Source organism: Monodon monoceros, unplaced genomic scaffold (assembly GCF_005190385.1).
Source record: "Monodon monoceros isolate NGI ecotype Baffin Bay Population unplaced genomic scaffold, NGI_Narwhal_1 Super_Scaffold_18, whole genome shotgun sequence".
In the NCBI taxonomy this organism is placed as follows: Eukaryota; Metazoa; Chordata; class Mammalia; order Artiodactyla; family Monodontidae; genus Monodon; species Monodon monoceros.
In genome coordinates, this window is record NW_021703774.1 from 68,659,312 (window position 1) to 68,679,161 (window position 19,850).

The following is a 19,850-nucleotide window of genomic DNA, read 5'->3' on the forward strand; positions in this document are numbered from 1 at the left end:
AAAAAAAAAAAAAAAAAAAGAACTTGCCTTGAGGGACTGTGCCTAGGGGTAACTCTTGTGCAGAATTTTGTGAGGAATAAGTGGAGACCTGAAGATTCCCAAGCAGTTGGAACAGGGTGTAGGGAAGTCTGGTGGGGAGGGGAGCCAGCTGGAGCTGCGAGAGCCAAACGCAGAGCTGTCAGAGACCAAGCTCCATGACCGGCCCTCAGAGGGTCTTGTCACTCACGTTTTCTGGAGTTTGGGCTTTATCCTGGAGCAACAGGCAGCCATGGAAGGATTGCTAGGGGAACTTCTGCAGGCTTACTCTGCTCACGGAGTGGAGAATGGGTTAGCAGGGCAAGATGATGCAGGAGGAGGACTTAGGAGGCCTGAACTGGAGTGGTAGCTGTGGGCGTGGAGAAGGTGTGCAGATGTAAAGATATTTAGGCAGTGGAAGGAGCAGGGTTTGTGCTCCGTTAGATGTGGGGAGGAAGGGAGGGAGGTGTCCAGGTTGACTCCTAAGGTGCTGCTGTTTCGGCAGCAGGGTAGAGGTGCTATTTTTTATTCATAAAGGGAATGCTAAGAACTCTTACGGGGTTGAGGCAAGGAAAAAGAATTCTGACTTGAATCCATGAACTGCCTATACACCTTCAGATGGAGACATACGCTTGGTGGATTGCAGAAGCATGAGAAAAGGCCTATGGCCTGAGCCTTCCAAAAGTAGTGGGCATGTGGAGAACATTCAAGAACCCAGGGATAAATGCTGAGCAAAAAGCATACCTAACATGGGAAGGAACCCTATAAGGCTCATCTCCTCATCCCTGAGGCAGTGTCTCTGTCCCGAGGATGTCTAGCTTATAGCTCCATAAAGTAGAGTCGCCTGGCACTTGCAGAAATAAACACAGGCACAGAAGTCTTGGAGATCTATCCCCATGCCGAAAAATTTTAGGCTAAAGACTTTTAAAGCCTTGTTGCAGTTTTACAACCACAGGTACAAATGGCGACTGGCCTGGCCCTATGTTCCAGATGAAGTTAAGTTTAATGCTAAATATGGCCTGTGACCAGAGCGACTGTCCCGCCTCCTGGTCTCCTTGCCGCCTCTTCCTCACCCAGAAACCCAGCGCCACCCAAATTTCTGTGTCGCACCTCCACCCCCGACATTATCCGTATGGACGAGATTATTTTGCGCCCCCCTGCATCACTTGCCGACTCCCACCCGCCCGTCGTGCACCAAGTCCCTGAGGCCTCATTCTTTCCCCGCAGACTCCTGAGCCCGCAGGACTGTCCCTAAGGACTGAAGAATCAGACTCTGGAAGCAAAAGCCAGGACTCACAACCTCAGTATACCTCAATCCTCAAAAAGGAGCAAAGCGCAGCCCCCATGCAGAAAGATGGGGCGGGGGGGCCAAAGCAGGTACTGGGCGGGAGGGGCTGAGAGAGGTGGTGGGGCCTGAGGGAGTGGAGGAGCCGGGAGACGAAAAGAGGGAAGGCCCTGCGGTCAGGGGCGGGGCCAGCGGGGAGGGGGCGGGGCCTGCAGGGAGCGGAGGCTCGGGCTGAGCTGCAGCTTTGGCCCTGCCTGTGTTGCTCTGACCCACTCTCCTCCCCGCCTGCCTTCTCTCTTAGACATCCCAGCCGCCCAAGCCCAAGCCTCCCATCCCCGCCAAGCCTCAGCTGCCTCCCGAAGTCTACACAAGCCCCGCTCCGAGACCCCGCCCAACCCCGCCCCCCAAGCCCTCCAACCCCATCTACCACGAGCCTGATGAACCCATAGACTTCTATGCCATGGGCCGTGGCAGCCCCGGGGAAGCCCCCAGCAACATTTATGCGGAGGTGGAGGTGAAGGTGCCTGATTCAGGGTGTGAGGGCCCGCCGTGCATCCTCAGGCACGAAGTCCTACGGAAGTGCCAGTCCAGGCCTGTCCCAGGAAGCCAGGTAAATAATGGGGGTGCAAGGAGGATTTCCTGAAAGCTAGATTGCGGAGGGTGGAGAAGGTGTTCAGACAGGATGCCTGGGTCAGGGTGAATGCAGGTCAGAGGTCTGAGGTGAGATGGGAAGGACAGAGGGTCCAGGCTGCCAGCAACCCTCTTCCAGGCCCAGAGTTGCTCCCTCTCCTCTGCCTGGAGTTACTGGGACCTGCCTCCCCTTTGTCAAGTCCCCACTCCCTCCACTTCTCAGAGAAAATAGAGGCCCCGTCAGCCTTCCCCCAACTGAGCCTGTGTCCCTCTCACCTGGCTTGTCCTCTTCAGACCCACCTGAGATTGACCCCACCCTGTGCTGGGAATCTCCTCCCAAGTCTGAACTTGGGCCTCTCACTCTGGCTGCCTCCCCTCAGCCTTCAGGGACCTCCTAAAGAAGAGCACCTGGAGTCCCTTGTGTCACCTCAGATGAGCTCAGGGGAGGGGGTACCTGCACGCCCCCTCCTTCCGCACACTCCTCCTCTCCTCCATCCTCCCACCTGCCCAGTCTTCTCACTGATCAGTTCAAGTCAGTATCTTGTTTCATGGGATGTGTTAGACCCACCAGCTGCTCCCACGCAATCCCTCTGCCTCTGCCCGCCTCCTCAGGCCCTTCCCCACCCTCCCCCCCACTTCTGGCACCTCAGGCTCCTGCTCAGCTCTTGTGCCTGCTCACACTTATTCACACCCCTGCCACCTGCTACCATCCTAGAGCTGAGGTCACCAGTCCATGTCTCTATGCAAACTTCTCTCCAGGCTTCTGCTCGGCTCCCCAGCATCCCACAGCTTCTTGGACTCAGCACAGCCAACACTGTCCTTACCCTACTCCCTGGATTGCTCCCTCCATTGTTCCCTCTCTGATCGGGTACCTCTCCAGTCACCCAACTATTCAAGATCGTAGGGCTCCCTTGACGTCTCCCCTCTCTTCACCCTCACTCCACTATAAGCCACTGATTCCTGCTGAGTCTCTTCCTAAATATATTTTTCCTTTCCCCAGTTTCAGCCCCCATCATCTCTCATCAGGATTTATCCAAGGGCTTCTTAACTGGCCTCCTAACCACCAGTCTTGCCACTTCTGACCCACTCTGCCCCAAGAAAGTCGGAATGGTCTTTCTAAAACAGCTACCTGGCCCATGAGGCCCTCTATACTTGTGTGGGCTGGGGAACCACCTCCTCAGTCTTACCATCAGCTGCTCCCACCCTCCCAGAACTGGTCACATTCCTCCAAACACACCAAGTGGTTGCAAACCTCCCAAGGTTTTGCACATGCCAGTCCCTCTGCCTATCGCTACTTCCTGCAAGGGCACCCTCCGGCTGCCCAGCAACCTTCTAATCATCCTTCAAGATCAGCTTGCCCTTCTCCTCCTCTGCAAAGACTTCCCTGACCTCACCGCAGAGGCCGTCCACACAGAGGCTTTATACACACTTGCCATGCCACTGATCATTGACACCCATCTCCCCTCTCCCCCAGCAGAGTGTGAGCTCCCTGAGGGCAGGGGCTGGGACTTGTTCATCTCTGTTTCCAGAGCACCCAGCACAGTGCCTGGCAAAGAGCAAGTGCTCAGGAAATGTTTGTTGAATGAATGAGAGAGGTTTAGACCTCTCTGCAGGCCAATGTCTGTTAAGATCAGACGTCTTGGCCCTTGAGGCTGCAGGTAAGCCTAGGAGGCAGAAGGAAGAGGGTGTGACCTGGGACCATCCTTCTCCCTACAGAATCCAGGTGGCCAACAACTGCATTCTGAGAATTCTGTGGCTGAACAAGGCCCTGCTGTGCCCCACAAGCCCCTACCCCGCTGGGGGCACACCCTCCCCCACAACCTTTCTAGACAGGTGCTTCAGAACAGAGGTCAGGCGTGGCTCCCCCTGGGGCCTCCTCAGTAGCTGCTGAGTCTGAGCTGGGGTGGGGCGGGGGTGGGGGATAACTTGGAACAGCGGGTCCAGAGACCTTCACGCACACCCAGGCGCCCTTCTCACAAAATGTGGATGGAACAAACTGTAGATGATCAAAGCTGGAAAGGACCTCAGCCATCATCCATTGCAAAGATGGCAAAAAGGTGTCACCTCGCATGCCAACTCCAATCCATTCATTGTGGCTGCCTAGAGCGCTGCAATGGAAAGGATGTTAAGGTCATATCTGAACTCAGCAGAAAAGAACTCTGTGATTGATTAGTGATGTCTGCCACGAGTGAGCGAAGGAAGAGGAGCAGCATCTCCTTTGCTCTTACTGATCGAGTTCGACTCCCTCACTGTGCAGATAAGGAAACAAAACCAGAGAGGGATAGTGGCTTAGACAAGGTCAAGGACTAGAACCCCAGCTTCCTGTTTAGTGCTCTGTTCCATACCCCACATCCACTAACTCTTTACCACAGGAAATGTCAGAGATTTCCTCAGGAAATCTGGCTGCTTTCCAGAGTTCTGCCTCATTAGGGCCCAGGTGCTTGTTCCCCTCCTCCAGATCCCAGCTTACCCCTGTTCCCCTAACTGGTCTGGGGCCCCACAAAGAAGCCTGGAGGTCAGAGGAGCAAATGTGGAGTCGGCTTCTTTTTAGGGACACACCCACTGGTTCCCTCCCAAGAGTCTCCAAGAATCCAATGGCTCAGTGCTTGCCTCTAAGGAAGTGGGCTAGGAGGGCCCTGCTGCAGCCCGCTGCCCTGGTTTCTCCTCCTGGAGTCTGATATCCTTGGCCCTCTGAGCCTTTGAGTCTGGGCCCTGGTCCAATGCTGCTGTTGTCTGAGGAACAGTTTGGCGAGAACAGATGTTAGAACTTGTTTGTTGATTCTTGTCTGGCTAATAAATCATCGCCAACCACCTCCCCCAACAGGGATTCAAGTACTCCAGGCTCCTTCTGTCTCTCCTTCTGACTCTCTCTCTCATATTGTGGAAGGCAAGTGGTTGAACGACCATTGCAATGGTGGGAGAAGGGTCGGGGGTTGAGAGACTCCTGGGCAAGGGTCACAGATCTATGGGTTGGGGGCAGGGAGACAGCAAGGCAAGGGACACAGACCTCTCTCTGAAAAGTATTCTTTCCCTAACTGGGGCGAGCTGGGCAGCTAGCCAGGGGCAGAGGGGTGGCTACATCACCTGCGGGTTGCCAGGAAAGAAAGGGGCAGGGAGGGGCGTGGTTGAAAGGTAGCCCCTGCACCTCCTTCCCCAACCCCCTGCCAAACACAGGACTGGGAGGGGGAGGGGGCATTGTTAGCCTATGTGTGTGAGCCCCTTAGGAGGATGGGGAGCCCCCCTGCAGCAGCTCCCAGCCTCTTGGGCTTAGGCCTCCCCTGTTCCTCTTATGAGGCTTCCTCCTGTCTGCCCAGACCCACTTCAGGGCCATCTTCCTGCCTCTGTGGCCAAGCTCTGCATTCTAAGCTTCAACCACCTAGAAGAATCTGCCTTGGGTCTTATTTTTTTATCAGACTGGAGGCTCCCTGAGGCAGGGCTGTGTCTGCGCCTGGATGGCCCTGAGGGCTCAGAATAGACTGCCCCCAGGAGCCACTCAGGGGGCTTCTGGGTACTCCTGTGGTCCCAGCCTGTTCTATGAGAGTTCAGTCAAGACAATCAGAGCCTATCGAGGTCTCTCTTCCTGCCAAGGGGCCCTGGGTACTTGCCTGAATCACAGAAGCCCCCCAGACCCCCTCCCTGAAGACATATTCCCTAGGCCTAGGTGCTGCCACCACCATGCCACCCCCAGCCTGGTGCAGGGCCAGCTCCAGTGACTAGTGAATTCCCCTCCTTTCCACTCAGTGCTAATCAGCTCAAGGAGAAATATGGTTGCTGAGTCAACAGAGTGGGGTTCCACTTCCTTCTGTCTGTAGGTCTAAACTCCCTCCTGAGCAAGAGACGGGGGAGGGGAGGGGAGCAGATGGCTTTGGGAGGGGAGGCTGAAAGTGCAAGAAAGGTCTTAGATTAGACTCAGGGAGTCACCTCATGGCTGGTTCCTCGTGGCAGGGGAGGAGGCAGGAAAAGGAGAGGCTTGCTGTATAGCAAGGGCTGGAAATCAGAGTCAGAAGATGGGATTTCCTTAGACTTCGGGATAGAACAGGATGGCGGGTTCGGGGAGGGGACAGAAATGCCTAGGGACCCACTTGGTGTTTCTGAAGGAGCAAAGCCTGCTAGAAAGGGGTGAGCAGGACCCAGGGAATCTCCCCCTCCCTCTTCAGCTCCTCACAGCTAGGGGTGGACTCCCCAAAGTGGGTGGGAGGATCCAGATGATGGCATTGTCAGGAGCCCTGGGTTCCTGTTACGGCTGTTTGCTAACAAGCTGCCCAGCCTTTAACAGGGGAACTTTTTTCTGCACCACTGTTCCCTACATTGCTTTGAAATGGAGAGAATGCCTTATTTGCCCACAGGGCTGCTGTCCAGAGCAGATGAGACCAGGCAGCGAGGGGCTTGGCCGAGCAGGACCGCTGGGACTAGAAGGGACTTCAGACCCCTTGTGACTGACTTCTTGGTTCAACCAAATCGGAAACTGAGGTCTAGAGAGGGGAGGTGACAGAGTACTGGAGATAGGACCAGATCTTGTCATCCCAGTCCAATGTTCCCCCTTATAGCGTGAGGTCCCTCCCAGGCCAAAGGATAAGGCCCCGGTCCTCCCGAGGGTTCCAGCTGCAGGCCCAGCCCTGACGACCAAGGTGGTGGAACCTCCCTTCTCCGCACCATAGCCATAGGCACCCCTGCACCATCCTGCTGATTTCACTCCCACGGGGGCCTGGGGCTGCGGTGAGACCTCAGGATAGAGAAGTTGAGTAACTAGTACAGGAAAGGGCGCCTGGCGATTGTGCTGAGCAGGTTCCTCTGCCCCGGCAGAGACCACGCAGGCAGGGAGGGGGAGGGCATTTCCCAGCTGACTCCGTCTCCCGTGGTTATTCCATCCCTCCAGCTTCCTCTAGGGAGGGCTCTCTCTGGCTCAGCCCCCTGTCAGAAAGAAGAGTCTCCTACCCCGAGCCCCAGATCCCCTTCAGAGCCTGCAGAAGGCCTTGCTGCAAGTGGAGGTTCCAGCTTTTTCCTCCGGTTCCAGCCCCTTCAGCACCATGGCCGACCCTGAAGTCTTTTTTTTCCTGCTCCTGTCTCCCTTAAGCTGTCCCCTTTATCCTATCAGCTCCCTCAGCTAATGCAGTAGACAGTCTCAGTAAAGTACCTTGTAACTCTGGCTCAGGGGACCAAGGCAGGGGCAGGGGGCTGAGAAGCTATTAAACCCCCAACCTCAGCAGTCCCGAGTCTAGAGCACATCATTCCCCATGGACCCACTTAAGGAGGACTGGGGGCCAGTCATCACTGAGGCCCCATCCCCAACTACCTCTACTGGCCTTAGAACATGTGTCCCCACCGGAAACAAAGCTGAGCAGAGGGAGAGGGGGTAAAAGAAGGTTGGGAGCAGACAGCAAAGCCTTCCAGCACCCTTGCCACCTCCCCAGGCCCCACAGAACTTCAACCATCCCCTCAACAGACTGCGGCTTCTTGGACAGCAAGCTCAGCACCCAGCTGGGGCGAAGACCTGGCCAGGTCCCTGCCCAAGGGTCAGAGCTGAAACCCGCTTTGTGACAGCTGTGCCATCTCTGGGCAGTTCCTAAGTCTGCGTCCTAAGCCTGTTCCTGTGGACCTCACCTTCCTCAGCTCCTCTGCCCTGGGCAATGCAGCACTGAGCACTTGGGCTTTGCCCCAGCACCTCCAACACCTTCTAGGGCCATTGGGAGCCACTTCTGACCAAGGCCTTCACCTCCCGCCCCCACCAACCCCGTCCCTTGGCTGTTACTGCCATGCCAATTTGAGCCAAGTTATCATTCCTTATTCCTCCTTCCCTCTCCCTCATCCCTGTCTTCTCTTTCCTGTTTATTTATCAGAACTTGAGGTTATTACCTCAGGAAGCCCTCCCAAATAAAGTCTGTCCATTTTCTAACTTGTATTTCTCTTGGTAACCAAGAAATTCTAACCACCAAATAATAATGTCATCTTTGGTAGGAGTAAAAAGTGGTTTTAAAAAAAATGGCTTAGGGCTTCCCTGGTGGCGCAGTGGTTGAGAGTCCGCCTGTTGATGCAGGGGACACGGGTTCGTGCCCCGGTTCGGGAAGATCCCACATGCCGTGGAGCGGCTGGGCCCGTGAGCCATGGCCGCTGAGCCTGCGCACCCGGAGCCTGTGCTCCGCAACGGGAGAGGCCACGACAGTGAGGCCCGTGTACCACAAAAAAAAAAAAAAAAATGGCTTAATACTACCTCCAGAGAACCAAAGGAGGTGGGAGGCAAGAGGAAGCTGAAAGATATCTGGCTTAACTATCCATTCCCAGAAGACACCAGGACAACCCCTGACCACCACGCCTTGCCTCCCAACCCAAAGCACTTCCAGCTCCATCATGATGCAGCCCCTAAAATGAGAAAGTTGAACTGCTGAATCCCAGGAGTGTGGCAACTCAGGAGGGCAGGGCTGCGTCTATAGCGTACTGAATACAGAAACAGCACTTGACTCCATGGGACCTCAGACTTTGGGGCCCTGCTGAGCCTACCTCACCACCTCACTTCACTATGACACCCCAGAGGGGCGACCTCAGCCCTCAGTGCCTCTGTGGATGGTGGGAGTGGTGGTACGGGCTAATGCTCCTTGCTGAAGGCTGGCTGGATGCACTGACTTGGACAACTACAGCCCAAGTGTCCCTGTGGGATGCAGGAGCCCTGTCTGGCTCCAACCTGAAGTAGGTCAGATTTCAGATAAGCGGGTGGTTTTCCTGTAAGTGATGAAACCCTCCTCTGTACTTAATGAGAAACAGACTCCTCAAGTTACCCCAGCCGACAAGAGCAGAAGCATGGTGAGATTCCTCACTTCTTCTAGTCTCCAAGTCCCCACCACACACTTCTTCAAACTGCCCCTCTGGCCTTAGCCTTCCTGTCACCAGGACTGTCAAACACCAATTCCTCCTAGTGTTTTCCCCGTTCAGAACCTGCAACGACTAGAGTCAGGCATCTTTGTCAACACTGCTCTGCCTAGCATCTAAGGCCTTTCTTCTTGCAGGAGTTTAACAGTCCCTTCCTGCAGGAAGCCACTGCAGTTAAGCCCTACTGGAGTCCCAGTATCCTCAGCAACAGGTTTCAGTAGTGTCTACAGTAGGACTTGCATGCTGCTTTGTGAACGATACCTGGTATCTTCCATCTCTACTTGAACCTTGCTCCGAGGAGGAATCATGCCACCTATCTTGTGGCTCCTGGGCACCACAGTGCCCTACAGCTAACTCAAGTCACAGACCCTGCCACCTCCCTTCCCCATCCATCCACCCACCCAACCTGCCCCTCCCTCTCAAGCAAAAAGCTAGGAATCCAGAAATCTCCAAGATCTGTCTAGCCCCCAAGCTCTATGCAAAGCTTCCAAACCAGCCCAGGTCGATGACAACCAGTATAAATCTGACTCATCTTTAGGGACAGGCATTTCACCACTTATGTCCAACAACTCTTTCATGTCACAGAAACAATCTCCTTGACTTCCCCCAGTCTTCAGAGATACCCGAGATCAGCAATACTTTCCATATTTGGGATCACAGGCCCCTGGTCCCATACAAAATTGTTGGTACAATTCCTAGAGTCTTCAATGGCCATGACCCCAGTTTAGATGGTGAGTACTCAGAAAAGATGCAAAGTAATCATAAGGCAGCTCACGATAGTTTGGAGGTTGCTTTACACAAAGTAAATATTGAGATCCAAAGACAGGATAACAAATGAGAAGGGTCCAAAAAAAAGAGACCTCACTTAAAAGTAGGAAAGGGTCAGGGCAGGCAGCATCTGTCAGACTGAATGTTTTATTTCAACAGACATCCCTGGTTTAAAAAAAAAAAAAAAAAAACAGATGGAGGGGTTCAACATTTCGTCACACCCAACAGAGAGCAAAACTGCCATCTAAGAACTCAGAACCCCTTCAGAGGCATCACTTGAGTCTCTGCTAGCTCCAAGACAGAAAGGAGCTGAATTTTCTAACTTTTGTTAAGAAAAATCTATCAAATATGTTCATTCTCGCAGAGGCGAGGGCTGGGTCCTCAGGGAAGGAGATCCTGGGCTTGGAACAGCTGGGGTCCCAGAGACGAAGCTGGGGGCCCGGCCAGCTGGGCAGCAGGAGATCCAGGGGGCAGTCAGGTCCAGAGCCCTAGAATCCATATTTGGCTTGGGTCTGCCGGCGGCTGAGCTTGTTCTCCGACCAGGTGTTCTTCAGTTCCAGCTCCCGCTCCTTAGCCTATGCGAGGAAGAGGGGGCAGGGGAGAGTCACACTAAGGTTCAGAGAAATATTTTTCTTTTGCCTCTGTGCACTTCCCAATTTAAAGTCTTTCTCCCGGGCTTCCCTGGTGGCGCAGTGGTTGAGAATCTTCCTGCTAATGCAGGGGACACGGGTTCGAGCCCTGGTCTGGGAGGATCACACATGCCGCAGAGCAACTAGGCCCATGAGCCACAACTACTGAGCCTGCGCGTCTGGAGCCTGTGCTCCACAACAAGAGAGGCCGCAATAGTGAGAGGCCCACACACCGCGATGAAGAGTGGCCCCCACTTGCCACAACTAGAGAAAGCCCTCGCACAGAAACAAAGACCCAACACAGCAAAAATAAATTTTAAAAGAATAAATTAATAAACTCCTACCCCCAACATCTTTTTTTTACTTATTTCATTTAATAACATTGATATGTATATTTAAAATAGTGTTACATAAAATATTTTAAAAAATAAAAAATAGAGCCTTTCTCCCATCAAAACAATTAGGTGGAAAAAGCAAATCCCTTGAAAGATTTAATTTTCCCTTATTCAAGCAGAAGGGGAAGACCCTGAGAAAGCAAAGAAAAACCATCTCTTTGGGGAGCTAATAGGGTTTAAGCAGAATAAAGACTCAAGAATCCTGGTCCTTCATCAGCTAGAATTAAAACTGAGATGCTCAAGTGGGAAATGGACAAATGAGAAACTGAATCTGGCATCTGAAAGAAAGACAACTGGCTACCTTGGATACCTAACTAGCCAAGTGGGAGAGGACAGCCTCAAAGACTTGGACAGGTCAAAACAGGACACCAACCAATAATAACTTAGTCTGGAGCCACAGTTTGCTGTTGTGTTGAATACAGTGTATATGGTACCCTAGAAATTCACACCACTTTCAAGTATAAATTGAAGCTGTGAAAAATTGACTGGAAGGAACTAGAATTAATGCTTTCTCCTTCTGACTGCAACAACTCCTGGCTCTACACTGCATTCTGGGAAGGTACAAGCGCCACCCTAGAAATGGGGCTCCTCAACCCCACTCCCACAAGCTAGCTGATACCTGCTCATTTCCCCTGGAATGGGGTGGGGTGCTAAGGGTTTGGGTTTAAAAAAAGACCCTACAGGGGAGCAGCTAGCAAAAAAAATAATTAAAAAATAAATTTAAAAAAATTTTGAAAGACCCTACCCTCAAATTCTTTCCCTACAAACAATAAGACAGGGTAAGGGTACAAAGGAGTCTCTGAAAAGGAATGTGAAAATATGATAAGAACAACGAAAGCAAGTTTTGCCACTGAAATCACCAACCAGCATACACACTCCCCAGGGAAATGGCCAGGAAAGAGTCTTATTCCTGTCTGTACCCTTGACAGCATTTAGTACAGTAGGTCTCGAAAAGATATTCAGTGAATATTTGAAAGCTTCCAGGTCCTATCAAATAAATACCAAGACATATTCTAATTCCAGAAGATATTCTGGATTATCTGTAATTTTGAATTATTTGCACTGATTTTCCTGCCACAGAAATGGAGAACATAAATAAAACCAACTTCCTCACGAGGTGGATGTTTTGCTAAAAGTTGGTGAACCAATTTTTCTTTAAAGTTTTTTTTTAATTTTTTAAATTTATTTATTGGCTGCATTGGGTTTTCATTGCGGTGGGCGGGCTTCTCACTGCAGTGGCTTCTCTTGTTGCAGAGCGCGGGCTCTAGGCGCACGGGCTTCAGTTGTTGTGGCATGTGGGCTCAGAAGTTGTGGCTCGCGGGCTCTAGAGTGCAGGCTCAGTAGTTGTGGCGCACGGGCTTAGCTGCTCCACAGCATGTGGGATCTTCCCAGACCAGGGCTCGAACCCGTGTCCCCTGCATTGGCAGGTGGATTCTTAACCACTGCGCAACCAGGTAAGTCCCTAAAGTTTTTTAAATTATCAGATAAACTTGCTATTTGAAAGAACCCTGTGATAAACCATTTCACTCCCCTCTTACCTTTATGCTTTGACTATCTGAATTTTCACTTACAGAGTTTATTCCAAGCACCTGTACTTGAGTCTTATCTAAAGTGAGACTGATGCAGAGTAGAATTCTGAAGGACACATCCCCACCTAGTGGCCGTATGGAGAACTGGGGAGGGTGCCTGCTGGAAGCTTCTTAGCCTAGATCTCAGCCTTCAAATCCCCAGGTTTACAGGGATCCTGCCTAGCAGGCCAGGGCCCTCAGCCCTCTCACCTGATGAATCAGATACGTGATCTGGTGTTTCCGCCGCTGCTGGCCTGTTGGCTGCTCACCTTTCTTCTGCAAGGGAAAAAACAATCATTAACCCACTGAAAGAAAAGTGGAAGTTTCTCACGTGCCCCAATGAGGCAAGGTTGGGCATTAAGAAACCAACTATACACAGCCCAAATCCTAGGGGGAAAAAGTCAGCTTGGGGCTGTTTTTATGTCTGTATACTTACAGTTATCTTTATTAAAGCCATTATGCAAAAATCCCAAGCTCAGACTACTTGCCTAAAATAGCCAGCTAACATCCCCATTAGACTGGAAATCCTATGGGGTCAGGGCTGTCTACTACACACGTCTTTGGTAAGTAACCCCACCCCGCCCCCAGCACCAAGCATGGTGTTCTGCCCACAGTGGGCACTTGATACCAGCTTTACTGCCTGCAGTCAGTCTAAAACAGCTGAAGTGCCAGGGTCCAGGAGACCTTCCTCCCTCCTTTCCTCCCACCCTCCAGACTCTCTCACCACCCACTCTGCCCATCTCCCCTTTAGGCCCTCTTCATCTCTGTTCACCTCTCCCCAGTCAGGCCAGATGTCTAGCCTATCTCCTACCTACTGCTTACCAAGCTCTCTCCCATCAATCACCTCTGGCTGAAACCCCAGTCCCTCATTCTAGTAACTGCCAACAAACAAATTCCCTGGAATTAGATTTTTGCCATCACCCCACCTCTCTCCAGTCTTCCAGCCTCCACCCGTAACTGCACTGAACCAAAACCAAACCAACCAAACTTTGATGCAAATGATTTACTGTCAAAGTCTATATTGGTCTGGGCTTTCATTCTGCGGTTTTTCTGTCCTCTGCCAGTCTTGTCTCAGACTAGAAGCTTCCTAATCAGCCCCACCCAACTCCCAAAACTCCTCTCTGGAGTCTCCTCAGCACTTATGTAATCAATTTGCACCATAATCATTTACACTCAAGTGTCCTTAAATCTCTTTTTCTCAACTACACTGTAAACCCCTCAAGGACAGGAACTGTATCTGTCTCTCCTTTTTTTTCAATCTAGCTCAATACAATGAGATGATGGAAAAAAAACTTAGACCTGGGAAAACAGCAAACTCCAATTCCTTGATGCTATTTAATATCATTTAATATGACAGTTAAAGATGACAAACATAAAACATCCAGCTCCATTCCTGGCCCACAGTGAGCACTGACAACAGGAGCTATTACTATGTGATGATGCTTCTCGACCCACAGTTAGTAGAGCATGCTCTCCTAAGTGGTTTTTCCAGTAAACAATGATGGATCTATGCTGATCTAACCACAATCCTTTGCTCTGTCCTGTATGGCCGCCAACATTCAGTTAAAACAAATGGCTGGGGCTCAGATGGCCATCTGTGGCCACAGAACAAAGCAAAGAAAATGGATAGAGAAGGGAATAAAATGCCCAACCTTGGCCTTGCTGGTGCTCGGCTAGAATCCAGGGTTCCCCACATTTTCCCCCCTGTGGCAGGCTCATAAATGTCCACATTTGCTGTACTCAGCTACTGGGTGAAGAGATGTTCATCATACTGACTGAAGAAAACTAGCAGAGAGAAGGTAGGAGTGTGGTGTGGGAACTGTGAGGAATAAAGCATCTGAAAAGACTACAGCTGGCTACAATAAATAATGGAAAGAAAGGAGAGAGAAGGACATGTACACTCAGCACCTAGGACCCCAGGGCTTCTGAGGCTCTGTTGTGCCCACACCTCACAGATGTGCTGTGCCGGGTCCCAGCTTAACAGGATGGAGAGAGGGATATGATTGCAGAGAGAAGGAAGAGCAGCTATGGATCCCGTCCAGCCAGGGAAGGAGCCACACATATCAGAGATCTTCCCAACTGCAGGTTAGGAAACTGTTTCAACCATCCAATCTCAGTAACCAGACTCCACCACCCAGATGGGGAGCAAAGTGCTGCAAAATTCTGAAAGGCGGGAGCTCTATCTGGGAGGCTTGGTGTACACTCCAGTACCAAGGGGAACAGGTGTTTGCTAAAGGTGCTGGGACAGTAACAATGGGGTATGGGGGTCAGATTTTGCTTTGGCCACCCACTAGACCTTTCCCACTTACTTTGCTGAATGACTTCATGGTTTTCTCTTCTGTCAATGACTTGGTCATCCACTGCTGGGCCCCACTGAGCTGGTCATCACCTTTGATCTCCACAAAGTTGATCTCCTCCCTCCCTCGGTTCCTTTTGCCCTGCAGCCGCTTAAACTGGAAAAGGGGGAAAAAATTCAGGAGTGGGGGGTCTGGGTAGGGGGTCAGGAGATGTCACCAAGGATCCAGAGTTTATAGAATGGTTTTGGGCCTCCCCAATTCCACTGCACCCTTAATTCTCTCTATGCAGTATGTCCTTTCACCGTGCCACCTACCAAGTGGCCTTAAAGCCAGGTGAAAGGCTACTTCTCAGAGGTTCTCCTGGCCTCAGGGAAAGGAAGGCCAAAATGTATTCCCAAACATAAGTGAGTGCAGAGAATCACTGATATGAATTTGTATTCAAATTATTTATAAATTGTATCTGCCTAAAGGACTGCATACCATTTTCAAATTAAGGGTACAAAAAAAAATTTTTAGGATTTCTCTCTAAAAATTGGTTATTTTAACGTGTCTGTTCCTTCGCATTGGTTCAGTATCACCAAATCAGCAGACCGCACAACAGACCAGACATGAGAGAAGGAGAACGTAGAGATGGGGAGAGAGGAAGCCTCAAAAAAAGACCTGGCAAATTTTCTAGAAGACTGCTACTCTTTCCTCCTCAAAAAAAAAAAAAAAAAAAAAAAAAAAAATCACACCACAAGTCACCAGGAGATATGCCTAGAAGGAGTATGAGCAAAGGGGAATTAAAGTCAATAACACTCGGAAACCTGCAATGAAACCCAGGTTGTGGTCTGAGCATTAGCAAGGCCTCCTGGGGTCACTCTACCCATAAGAAGCTGACTTTTGCCACTGGATGAGCTCTCTGCTGCCTCCTAGGCTTAAAACAAAAAGGGCCTAACTACTGAACTTGTCAAGGAGGATATACACAGGGAGGTGGATGAACACAGTATTAACCACAGGCAGAAGTTTGCAAAGGGATGCATATCTTTCTGTGAAAAGGTGAGAAGAAAATTATTTTTATAAGAACTTGCATGCAAAGAGGTAGAATCCTCTATTTCTCCAACCCACTCCTAATAGGCTGTGACCTCCCTACAGATGGAATACTTTATCTCCTGAACATGACCAGATGGCCGCAGGACATGGGGTTTTCATCTTCCCTTGTGCTGAGTTGGGGAAAAGCTCAGCAGCAGGGAACACAGTGATGTGAAACACAGGGTTATTTACTGTGGCTGCTATTCCCTCCCCAAATCCACTCTCCTTGTCTCCATTAGTATGAATGAACCCAACACTTCGGCTAGGCATATTACCACCCAGCGAAAAGACTCCATTTCCTTGCATCTAGATATGGCCATGTGACCAGGTTCTAGTCAGTAAGACAGAAGGGGAAGTGTTCTTAGGAACTTTCAGGAAGTCTCCTAAAAGGGGAGGTGACTTTCTTTCTCCACTCTGCTGCCTGGTATGCAGTAATGATGGCAGTGGACTTAGCTACATTGTTATTCTTTTTTTTTTTTTTTTTTTTTTTTTTTTTTGCGGTACGCGGGCCTCTCACTGCTGTGGCCTCTCCCGTTGCGGAGCACAGGCTCCGGACATGCAGGCTCAGCGGCCACGGCTCACGGGCCTAGCCTCTCCGCGGCATGTGGGATCCTCCCGGACCGGGGCACGAACCCTTGTCCCCTGCATCGACAGGCGGACTCCCAACCACTGTGCCACCAGGGAAGCCCCATTCTTATTCTTATCACTAACCATAAGAATAAAGGCCACAACCTAGGGATGGGCAAAGTAATGATCAGAAGAGGACTGGATCCCTGACAGCTTTGTGGAGCTGCCATACCAGCCTTCCCCTGCCTACCTCTAGCCTTCTTTTATGAAGAAAACAGTTAACTTCCCTTACATAAGCCAGTATTACTTAAAGTTTCTCAATTATATGTTGCCAAACCTAATCGTAAGTGAATGTAGTTTAAAAAAAAAGAAAGAATTTCCTTTAGCTTCAGATTTGAAACCTGGTGACCAGGGGTTAAAGATGGTCACTTGTGCTTTGTTAACTTACTGCTTCGTCATCGATGAAGGAGGCATCTGGGGCAATTTCCTGTGGGGGAACCAGAGTTGGGTCCTGTGCGGGATAGTAGCCACCACTGTAATAATCCTGCAGTCAAGGAGGGAAAAAAACACACCAACTGAGGGCACAGTGGAGAGGGGACAAAGAAAAGCCTCATCAAAGAGGCAGTGGTGACACCCACACCCACACTACAGACCCTCAAATGGACCAGTAAAAGCACAGATCCTAAGGACCTACCCTGTAACTCAAGAACCAGACTTTCTTCTCATCTGCACCATCCAGACAGATGGATATTTTTTAGGGAAGAGAGGTAAGAAATAAAGACGTTCTCTCTGGCTTCAATTTACCCCCTGCTCCCCTGGCCGCTTCCCAAGAGTGGTTCCCACTCCTGACCTCTACTGCGCCTCAGCCCTGCTCCTGCTCGTAAAACCCCAGCAGAATCCAGTGTGAGCAGAGGTGAGAGGTGTGAGGCATGCCATTCCTGCTCCTCATCCTATCTAGCACCCTGGACACAGGAGATCACCTGTTACAGGCAGGGAGGTTGCAGATCTCGGATAAAAATCAACCCCTACAAGGGTGGTATGGAATTTACAAAGCTGGGAACAAACCAGGTTTGCATTACCAGATTTTTAGTTCAGGAATTGATGATTTCCCTTTAGAGGTGAGCTGTCCAGATGTTGTTATGGACCCTAGAGGAAGAGGGGTGAAGGCAAGGGCAAGGCCCCTACTGTGGCCGAGTCAGGCAGCCACAGAGCTGAGAAACTGCTTCCTCCCTGCCTGTACTTTTTCCTAATTCTTCCACCTTTGCCCAGAACTCCAAGAAATGCTCCTCTAAAAACATTCACTTTATAGTGAGCTATATGAAAAATAAGGTTTAATTCTGAATAAAAATAATACATAAAAACCCAGAGTAATTAATTTTCATTAAAAGTATTGATAATAACATACATTTACATTGCAGGGCCCCCTAGTGTATTTAAAGTGCTTTAATTTGCACAGATTACCTCAATAATGTTTGTAACTGCATATAGAATTCCAACTGATACTCATTTGCTGGATGTAAACTAGTGGTTTCTTAGATTTTTTTTTTTTTTCTCCTGCTAAAGAGATCAAAACACTCATGTTCCTCCTTCCTTCTAACAACCTTGAGGGGAGATGCATTGTCCCTGATCAGCCTACAGGATACAACAAGGTTTAACGGCAAATAGTTCTCAAAGTCTTTGATCAGAACAGAGTGCCTTCAAAGCCCACTGCCTAGACTGTAGATAAGATTAACACTGACCATTCAGAGAATCACAGTGGCTGAAGAAGAATGAAGTCTTGAAACCATCGCGTGCTGGCAGGAAAACTTCCTACAGCTGCCCAGCCACAGGACCGGCCAGAGGCCTCTGTTCCACCTCCACCACTGCTGTGAGTCCCCGAACTCCTGGGAGCCCTCTCCATCTCAGGAAGCTCTGACCACTGGAAAAGTCTTTCTTAAACCTATTTACAACCTGGCCTCATATATTCTCACTCTCTGAGGCCACATAGAACAATTTAAACAGCTCTTCCAAATAACATTTGAATAAAAAGTTATCATAACCATTTACTGAGCATTTGCTATGTTCCAGGCAGCACGCTAAACCAATGTAATTCCACCTAACAACCCTGAAGTTGCTAGTGTTCTTCCCATTTTAGAGCTGAGAAATCTGAGACTCAGAGAGGCAGTTAAGTAATAGACTCACATAGTTTGAGATTCAAACTCCAAACCACCCTCAAACCCCACTCTCTATCTCTGCCCAAATTATGGTCCTCCAGCATCTTCTTTCCAGGGACTTGCCTCAGTCCCTTCAACTTCCTGTGACTCAGTCGAGGCCTCTCACCATTCTCCTTATTCCCTTTTGCATTCGACTCTCCAGATTCCCTCCTGTCCTCCGCAGTCCCTCCTCTCCCTTGCAGTCCTCAGCACTCCCCGCCTCCAGAACTCTTCTTGGACTCACTGCTGTCTAGGAGTCTATGCCACAGTTCACTTATCCTCCTCACCCACATCTGCAGAAGCTACCTGGGATCTCTAAGACTAGAGACTGCTCCTCTTCCACTTTCTCCCTATACCTTTCATCAGCTCCTACAATGACATTTTGTTTTCAGAATAAACGGGTCAATTATGTGTTTTGACCTATCAGACTACAAGACTTAGCATAAAGGCAGTATGTTTTGAGGCCTGACAGGTACAGGAAAACCAAGACACCAGAAGATTCATTAATTCAGCCAAAGTGATGCCACAGAGGCCGTATCACTGGCTCAAAGCTCTCCCTGACGGCCGTACTCCAACATTCCCTGGCCTGCCCTCCATGCCTCTTACCCACCTGATAGTAAGCACCAGCGGCATTGGCATCGCCATACGTGGAAAACTGATTGTAGCTGTAGTCATCCCCAGGCTTAGGCATCCAAGGGGCCCCACTTGAGCCTGCTGCCATCTTGAACTCTAAGGGGGCATTGGCTGCATCGTCCTGGAAGGCCGGCTCTGGTTCCGTGCCTGGAGGCAACTCTTCAGGGACAGTGGGAATGGGGTAAGGGTATGGCTCAACTCCAGGCGGCTCGGCCTTCTCAGGGAGGGAGAAAAAGTTCTCAGGGGCTACTTCCTCATCACTATCGTCCTCTTCCTGCGTGATCTGCTTCGTCACCTGCAGGGCAGCACTCTTGGCAGCAGCCTTGATAGCAGAGGGCGATGGAGTGGTGGTTGTGGTGCCCACAACAGGGGCGAGAGAAGAGGGCTTGGTCTTAGAAGCTTGTCTGGAGGGCTTAGTGTCAGAGGAGCCATCCGAGGGTTTCCGGGAGAAGGCATGGGGCAGGAGCAACCTGTTAGTCTCTTTCACAGTCAGGTTTTTAGGTTGGGGAAGCAAGGCGGACAAACCAGTCCCCTCACTGGATCCCTGGTGAGCCCAGGTTTAGGTAAGGAGGGAAGAAAGATGACAAGTGAGATGTTACGATACATACTACTGACATTAAGAACAAGCATTACAGATATGTGCTCTAGCCTAAAATCTTACCAGCCCTGTTTCCGTCTAACCTCGGCCCACTAACGTCATCCAAACTGGACTTGACTCCTCCTACCTCAGGCCATTCTGCTGTCCGCTTCTCCCAAGGTAAGATGTCATCCCTGTTTTCCTCATCCATCTCAACTCAGCTCCACTTCCCTCTGCCACAAAGCCTTCCCTGACTCTGATTTTTTTGCAAATATGATAAATACATTTGGCAAATACATCATCCTTCTTCGCAAAAAGCCCAGGGCTCTCTCCAGCTGATCACTGAACCTCTATGTCCTAAA

The 19,850-nt window shown here is 50.4% G+C and overlaps 2 protein-coding genes across 7 annotated transcripts in view; one reads left to right on the forward strand and one right to left on the reverse strand.

The window, feature by feature from the left end:
* The window catches only part of SH2D2A (SH2 domain containing 2A), a 21,373-nt gene extending 5,375 nt beyond the window's left edge, over nucleotides 1-15,998 (forward strand). For 2 of the 6 annotated variants that reach the window (XM_029227595.1, XM_029227601.1), the window contains exons 6-8: nucleotides 1,243-1,392; nucleotides 1,602-1,910; nucleotides 15,021-15,998. In XM_029227595.1, the coding sequence (XP_029083428.1) occupies nucleotides 1,243-1,392; nucleotides 1,602-1,910; nucleotides 15,021-15,263 (702 nt within the window). In that variant the 3' untranslated portion in view covers nucleotides 15,264-15,998. Of the gene's footprint in view, nucleotides 1-1,242; nucleotides 1,393-1,601; nucleotides 1,911-3,646; nucleotides 4,758-6,806; nucleotides 9,368-15,020 lie in introns of those variants that run through there. The other 4 variants (XM_029227597.1, XM_029227599.1, XM_029227600.1 and 1 more) reach the window with 4 other exon arrangements.
* The window catches only part of PRCC (proline rich mitotic checkpoint control factor), a 23,499-nt gene continuing 13,211 nt past the window's right edge, over nucleotides 9,563-19,850 (reverse strand). The window contains exons 3-7 of the mRNA XM_029227594.1: nucleotides 18,889-19,455; nucleotides 16,535-16,630; nucleotides 14,461-14,604; nucleotides 12,362-12,427; nucleotides 9,563-10,134 (exon numbers count right to left, since the gene is read on the reverse strand). Coding sequence (XP_029083427.1) covers nucleotides 10,048-10,134; nucleotides 12,362-12,427; nucleotides 14,461-14,604; nucleotides 16,535-16,630; nucleotides 18,889-19,455 — 960 coding nt within the window. The 3' untranslated portion in view covers nucleotides 9,563-10,047. The remainder of the gene's footprint in view (nucleotides 10,135-12,361; nucleotides 12,428-14,460; nucleotides 14,605-16,534; nucleotides 16,631-18,888; nucleotides 19,456-19,850) is intronic.